Below are 7,949 nucleotides of genomic sequence, written 5' to 3' on the forward strand. Positions count from 1 at the left end.
TTGATGAGTGATCTTTCCCTGTCCTCATCTTGACCCACGAACCTCTCCTTCTATTCTTTCCCCTATCCAGCTGAAGACAGGAGTGACAGAGCAGCTTTGGTGGGCACCTGGCGTTCTCCACCCTGTAGGGGTGGAGAGTGTGCTGGTGTTGGTGTTGGCTGGGGCACAGTTAATCTTCTTCACAATAGCTGGCTGGTATGGGGCTGTGTTTTGGGTTTGTGCTGGGAACAGTGTGGATAATTCAGGGATGTCTTGGTTCTTGCTAAGCAGTGCTTACACAGAGTTGAGGCCTTTTCTGCATCTCACCTCACCCCAGCATCCAGGTCTGAGGAGGCTGGAGGGGCACAAGAAGTTGGGAAGGGACACAGCTGGGACAGCTGCTCCCAACTGACTCCAGTGATACTCCATGGTGACATGCTCAGCACCTAAAGCTGGGGAAGAAGGAAGGGGGAGATGTTCAAAGTGATGGCGTTTTGTCTTCCCACATCACCATTACACGTGTTGGAGCCCTGCTTTTCCAGGCATAGCCGAACATCTGCCTGCCAATGGGAAGTGGTGAATGAATTCCTTGTTTTGCTTTACTAGCATGTGGCTTTTGCTTTACCTGTTGAGCTGGTTTTGTCTCAACCCGTGAGATTTCTCACTTTTACTCCTCCAATTCTCTCCCCACCCCACGGGCAGCAGCGAGTCAGCGGCTGCGTGGGGCTGAGTTGCCAGCTGGGGTTAAGCCACGACAGCCCTGGGACTAGCATAGAATGTGGGATCTGCAGTCTTCCCTCACCACGGGCTCCAAAGCAGACCAGAGCTCAACAGCACATGGAAATGAGACTGGCACCACTTACACCAGGAAAGTGCTGGAGCCTGGCACTGAGACACAAGGTGCGTTCTGTTTCCTTTACCTGGATAACAGAATACTCCTTGAAAGTATGACCCAGGTCTGTTCCCTTTGACATGACCCATAACCTGTGACCCAGATCTGTGACCTTTTACCAAGACCCACATTGGAGCAGGGAAAGAGTACAAGGAGCCCTCCCCCTGAGAAGGAAGGAGCAGCAGAGACGAAGGCCTTTTACACTTTTTGAAATCAGCTGTTTGTGCAAAGTCTGTGCTGCTGGAAGTGATCATTCAACATAAGGGGAAAAGCAGGAACGTCCCCCCCTTCCACAGATTCATACCTTGACAAATGAAGTTTGGCATCTCCAACAATGGAATTGGATCTTAAAGACAGTGAAGTACTGCTGCTCACAACAAACGACAAGAAACCTGAAAGTTCCTTCTTGATGCATTTAATTTCTTTTGTGATGTTCTAAGGACTAGGGCACTACAAAGTGTGAGGTACACACAGTAACAGGGCTAACAACTCCAGTTGGATCAGGTAAAAATGGGTTACAAAATATTAGGAAAAGAAATAATGAAAAATACAAACTTATCCAGTCACACATCAGCTGCAAATCGAAATTCTGAAACCCTTGAAAATCAGTCCCAGGTAAAGTTCACGGCTGCTCTCTCAAAAGAAGGACATTCCAGTTCTAGGAGACTAAGAGTGGAGGAACCTCCCATGCCAACCCTCTACTTGACCCTTGTTGCCTGAAAGGTAAATTGCATCCTTGATGCACACACAGAGGTGACCTGGGGAACACTGCTCTTTCAGGACTTGTCACTGGGAGGTTTCTTCTTAGCCTCCACATCCTTCTTAAAATCTTCAAGCTTCTTCGCAATGTTAGGAATCTTTAAAGACAAAAGAAAAAACACTCATCAAAACGTACACAAATTAACAAAATACCGAGCTACATAAGTCTCATCAGGAAAGACAATACCACAAACACAGCAAGAAATTCTATGATTTCTAAATTCTATGGTTTCTAAAAGATACTTCCAGTATCTGTTACCTTGCACAGAGGTTAAAATGAAAGCAATATCAAACGAAGAGCAGATGAAAGCACCTCACAGGAGGCTTCAGGAAATATTTTAGGTTGTTAAGGCTAGAAGTCAGCCAGTGGTGATGGGAACAGGAGAAAGGAAAAAAGACCACTGTACAGGAAATTTAGTAAGACCAGTCTGGTTTCCTCACTGAGAGAGGAGGAACTGCCAAGAACAAGCAGATTTAAACACTGATGCACAGACTTTTGAAGGGGAAATTAGATTGCACTATAGTGGTCACAACCTGAGAGAAAAGAGATGTTCAAGAGCATCAATTATGTTCTCAAGAAATTTATTAAGAAATACTCCTGGTTTGTCTTGTGGGAAACAAAATCCCACACTATGGGGAACAAAATCCCACAGTAGAACAAAATTCTACTGCATTGCAAATTGACAACCTTTTGCAGCTTCACACTTGAATGAAAATTCAATTTACTGCTTGTAAGCTTCAAAACTTCAGCTTTCTCTTGCAAATAAGAGAATTTTGATCAAATAATCCAGCAGTAAATTTTGGTAACATGAAAAAAAATGCTGCAACTTTTAAGGGCGAGGAATAGATTATCTCATGACTCTAGCTAAAACTGGGAAGTGACAATGCAGGATTTTACAAGCTAGCTGATTAAATTTAAGACAAGTTTCCATAAGTAGTTGTGAAAAAAAAAATCATATGTACCCTGACTACAGAGCAGAAGTTAATCCAAACAGACTGCAGTTCTCTTATTGGATGACCTGAGGCTGATAGTACCAGTAACATAAGTTTCTCTTACTTTCCTTTTCAAAATTAAGCTCTGTTGGAGTAAACAAAATTAAGAGCCCAGCCTGACATTTAAGCTAAACCAAGAGAACTCCACTGCTGTCACCAGAATCCTCCCCGTGCTTACAACTGAGCACATGTGTACAGCTGCAGAATTAGCACCTCATAGTTTATCTCAGATGTCATCAAAAACAAGCCATCTTCAATACCAGCAATAAAATTACCATGTTCATCCTGCAAGTCAGTGTTATATTCTCAGGGAACTATTTCCTGCAAACTAAAAGCCTGAGTCCCCCTCTTGTGGCAATACTTTATTAGTGCTGCCAGAAAAGCACTATACCGTGTTTATGATACATATTGATACATCCATATTCTTATGACTACATTTTCGTAACACTTTAAAGCACATACTAGAAAGAAACACTAGCCTTTCATTAGTACTCTCACTGGAGTGAGAGACAGGAGACATCACGTGCATAAACAAGGAGCAAAATGTATCAATTTTTTTAAGCAAGATGACTTCAATACTGAAGATGAGAAGAAAGCAAAAGATAAATGCCATCAGAGCCTCAACAACTCGTCTTTGTTTTGATTTTTTTTTAATTTTTTTTTTATTAGGCTAATACAGATTGCATAAGAATTAAAAAAAGAAAAAAGCATGTTAAATGTTATTAACTCCTCTAGTCTGTCAACTAAGTGGTGCTGCTCTTCCAAAGAATCCTGCTGACTTTACAGAAGTTTAAAAGCATATATTGAAGACTCAGCTTGAAATCTTCTGCCCTTTCACACTGAAAACTCTGTTAACTGTGAGAACTGAGGAAAGAAAATTCCCTTTCTTTTCTCACCATGAAAAAAGAAGGAAAGATAGATTGCAGGCCAATACACTTTTTGAAGTAGGAGCAGGTGCTGAATTTTCAAAAAAAGCTGGTAGAATTTATTTTCATTATTGGTACAGAAGACAGACATGTCACATACTCTGAGAATTTTTAATTAACAAACAGACAGGCTATTGGAGTCAGGAAACCAGTATTTTAGTGTAGGTAAAACCCATGAACAATTGCTAAATCTTTTCCATTTCTCCTGTCTCTATCTATGTAGATACCTGAACAGCAGTAAAGGCTTTAAGAATTACACTGTCATAGAGAAGATGCCAGAGAGGTAAATGTTTTGGTTCCACTTTTTTTGTTTTGTTTTTTTGCTATTAAGGTTGGAAAAGACCTCCAAAATCACCGAGTCCAACCTTTGATCAAACACCACCTTGTCAACTAGACCAAAGCACTAAGTGCCACACCCAGTCATTTCTTGAACACCTCCAGGGATGGTGGTTCCACCACTTCTCTGGACAGCCCGTTCCCAAGCCCAACTACAGTGAAGAAATTCTTCCTGACAAAGTTTGAGTTGCTCTTGTAACTGAAGTCAGTAAGATCTGCATTCTGTTTAAATAAAATAACCCAAAATAAAAACCGTTTAGTTCCAAATGAGGGAAGACAGTCTTATATTTTCAGTTCAGAATAGGTTTAACTCTGAGAATACAAGGATACTCACATCATAGTTCTGAGCAATATACATCCCAACCACATTGCCAAGAGTAAAACCAAGCTAAAAAGGAAGAAAGGGAGAAGAGTTAACATTCTTTCATTAAAAGCATACTCAGTTAAAATAAAGAGAAAGGAATATTGCAAGTCATGTAAAGATTAAAGAGTTTCAACTCCACTCCTACTTAATTTCTCATCTTTCATCCAGAGAGGTCCAGTTTTACCCATCTCCCTCACCAGGAAAACCTTGCCATCATTTCCAAAACACTGTGCACAGTTGTGTTTTTTAATACACATCTCTAAGACTATTTGAATTAAGCTATGATCGCCTTTGTAAGGTTCTCTGCATACCCACAAAGGCACTACCTCCTACAAAAATGGGGGAGATACCACAAAACTTTTGGTTCATGATGGGAAAGCCTAAAGCAACACCCCACTAAAATGATGCTCAGTGCTGGAAAAGGACATACATATATTACTGTGTTATGTCTTTGTATAAAGCAAAAAAAAAGGTTCACAAGCTTGAAGGTCAGAACAGAGGCTCTGATTGCACAATGATCACAGTCTTAAAAGGTCTAAGGGTACATCAACTTAAACTGGTGTAAACCTGCTACTTCTCTTCTGCAATAACAGCTGCCCATCTTCCAGACAGACCCTTCTGATCCTAAGCCTCTAGTTCTCAGCCAAATCCACTCTGATTGAGGGGCTCCTCTGAGGTAGGAAAATACTGTTGGTTGGAAGCACAACTTCTTTTGACAACTATGCAAACTTGTAGTTGATGAAAGGTGTCTGTAAAAACACACCTGGGAAGAGGGGCAAAAGCAAAAGAGAAGCAATTTCTGGCCCAAACCCTGTTTGCCAGCTGAGGAAAATCCTCAAGCATAAGAACAGTTCTGCAGTGAAAGAAATTCCTCTCTTCAAAGACAGGTGATAAAATTTTCATTCACCAATATCCTACATTTTTTATTGTTACACTACAAAATAAGTATGTCCTATACTAAGAAAGCTCATTTAACTGTTTTGAAAGGTGACACTACTAACACTGTGCTTTTGTTCACTGTCAGCAAACAAATCATTCCCTGTGACAGCTGAGGCCAGTTCTATTTAAGAAAATTGTTATTGCTCATGGTCACTGCTGTCAAATTAAGACTATTTTAAGAAAAATAAACCCACTGTCCACAAAACAACTTTGCCATCTAATACGGACCAGACATTTTTTCCATGTCAGAAGCAGCATAGAGCACAGCTCATCTTCTCAGTGATTCAGACTCTGTAAGTATCACTGGTGAAAATCTATCTATAGAAAACTAAAATTTGCTGAGAGGAGCCAAATGAATTACGACTGCAAGTTACCTCAGTATTTTCTTAAACAGATTTTTGGTCTTATTCCTTGTTTATTGTTACTTTTTAAGGAGCTTGGCTTTAACAATTTAAGAACAAGTAGAGTCTTTTTTGTGTGTGTATACTGCACTGGTTATCAAATGCTCCTGTAGTTCCAATTATCAGCTAAAGAGGTACTCCAGGAGATACTAACAAATAGTGCACTGATGCAAACCAGACTTCTGATTTCTCTTAATGCAGAACATCACTCTAGCAGAGGAGAATTTCTTGTATCCTTAGCAGTGCCTGGGAAGCCACCTGAAAACACAAACCAAGTCCTTGTTTATCAGCAGTTTTCTAGGCTTTTACCCTAGAACATTTCCAATATATGTCTCATTCTGTTGTGAGATAAATCTTATTCAGTACAGACAGTACTGAGATCAGTACTCCCTTTAAGTGTCTCCTTATTTGAAAAGTCTAGCACTGCACTGAAGAGGAATCCACCTGTAACATTTATTTTTAGAGTTGACAATTCAAGCAACGGGAAAAAAATTCACTACTCAGACTTAAATTACGTGGAAAGCAAAACATATAGCCAATTAACATGTTCATGTTGACTACAAACAAAAGGGCTGATGAGAGTTTAGGGTCTTCCAATTTCTACCCAGTATTTCGAGTTGCATCACTGGCAAATGCTTCTTTAACGATTAACTCTGGACAGCAAAAACACAAGGTTTGTGAGATTATCCCTTTATCTCCCTGCTACAGCCCTTACAAGGGAGAACAAGAGTCAAACACCCAATTTACACCCAAGCAGGGAAAAAAAACCAGAATAAGTATATCTTTTTTCTAACTTTCACACGCTAATCAAGAAGTCATATATTTATCTAGCAACAAAAAAACATTAGCAGCAAGCAGCAGAGTTGATAAACACAAAAACTTTGAGAGTGGCTAACCATATTCAGCCTTACTGTTTTCACTGGAGTGGAGAAGGATTATAAACAGCTACAGTAATGACTGAGGCTTTCATCTTTGTTATTATGAAGCTGGGATAAGAAATAGGCCTTATTTATTCATTATAAAAAATAGGCAAGGCTCTCCCAACTTACAACAGGCCATCTCTTCTTCCTCTGTATCAATGCCTGGTATGAAACTTATGAGCCAGCTTAGTTATCTTCCCCCAACAAAAGATGAAAGAATATCACTTATTGTTTGTATTTACTGGGACATATCAGAACACAACTAAAACCCTAGGGCACCCCTCACATCCCTAGAATGAAAAATAGGGAGCTGTTTCCATGCTTTGCAACAGCACAAACAAGCATGTTATTGGTCAGGGAATTTATTTCCACATCTGGCAGTAAATACCAGCATCGATCAAGTATTGAATGAAGAGCAGTCTAACTTCAGGCATCTAACTTCAAGCACCCAGAGGAGTTTAGGGGATCAGGGGTGTTGAAATGAGAAAAATAAAAAAAACATTCGGTCTATTAATTCTGCTGTTCCTAAGGGGGTGTAATGAAAGGCAGCAATGAAATACGATCCCTTGCCCTAACTTCTATATATAAAAATCCACATCTCCGGCGAGAAATTTTTAAGGGTGCACAAAATGGCAAAGGGCCGACACTCCTGCTCTCACCAAAGGAGGGAGGTATTATGCTTACACAAAGAAATTTGAGCAGCAAGCGGAGCATCAACGTGAGCAAGCAGAATCTGCTGAATCTCCAAGGCAAATTAAGGGCACGGCTTGGAGAAAAACAAGGCAGGGACTCCCATTTTCAGAGCAGTTCTGCGAGAACAAGGGGGTCCGGTCCGGCTGCGCACGGCGGGTACCGAACAGCGGGGCCGGGGCGGGTGGAAAGGAGAAGGAGAAGGAAAAACGCCCAGGGATGCTGCGCTGCCGGGAAACTAAAATTGGGCGCGGCCGCCAGGCTGACACGGAGCCGGGTCACACCACGGTGACCGAACACACGGTGACCGAACACAGCGCTTCCCTCCCCCGCCCGGGCAGCGGCCCCGCCGCCGCCCTCCTCGCCCCGCCCCGCCCCGCCGCGAAATGGCGGCGGCGCCGCCGCCCCGCGGAGCCTTACCAAGAACTGCAGCATGGCGCCCTCCTGCCCCTGCTCCCTCCCCGCCCGACAGCCGGGGAAGTCAGGCGGGCGGTGGCGGCGGCTCCCCTTCCGGGCGCCGGCCCGCCCTCGCCGCCATGGCCGGGGGAAGGGCCGCGCCGAGCACCGCCCGCCCGCGCCCCCGGGGCGGCCCCGCCGCCTCCCCCACAGCGGGGCCGGGGCCGGGACCCGCCCGGGGAGGGCGCGGCCGCCGCTGCCTGGCGCGGAAGGGATAAGGGACCGCGCGGGGCGGGGGCGGCCGTGTCCGCAGGGTGCCGAGCGCCGTGGGAGCCCGAGTTTTCACTCCACGTG

At 43.3% G+C, this 7,949-nt stretch overlaps 1 protein-coding gene across 1 annotated transcript; it reads right to left on the reverse strand.

The window, feature by feature from the left end:
• Window positions 1–1,270: 1,270 nt before the first annotated feature.
• CUNH7orf73 (chromosome unknown C7orf73 homolog) lies at window positions 1,271–7,738 on the reverse strand. Its single transcript, XM_017804937.1, has 3 exons — window positions 7,620–7,738; window positions 4,220–4,273; window positions 1,271–1,728 (listed from the first exon to the last, which is right to left on the reverse strand). Exons 1-3 carry the CDS (start codon window positions 7,632–7,634, stop codon window positions 1,648–1,650), a joined length of 150 nt encoding a protein of 49 aa, XP_017660426.1. The 5' UTR covers window positions 7,635–7,738; the 3' UTR covers window positions 1,271–1,647.
• Between the last annotated feature and the right edge of the window lie 211 nt (window positions 7,739–7,949).

Source organism: Lepidothrix coronata, unplaced genomic scaffold, assembly GCF_001604755.1.
Source record: "Lepidothrix coronata isolate B3197 unplaced genomic scaffold, Lepidothrix_coronata-1.0 Scaffold10, whole genome shotgun sequence".
Lineage (NCBI taxonomy): Eukaryota > Metazoa > Chordata > Aves > Passeriformes > Pipridae > Lepidothrix > Lepidothrix coronata.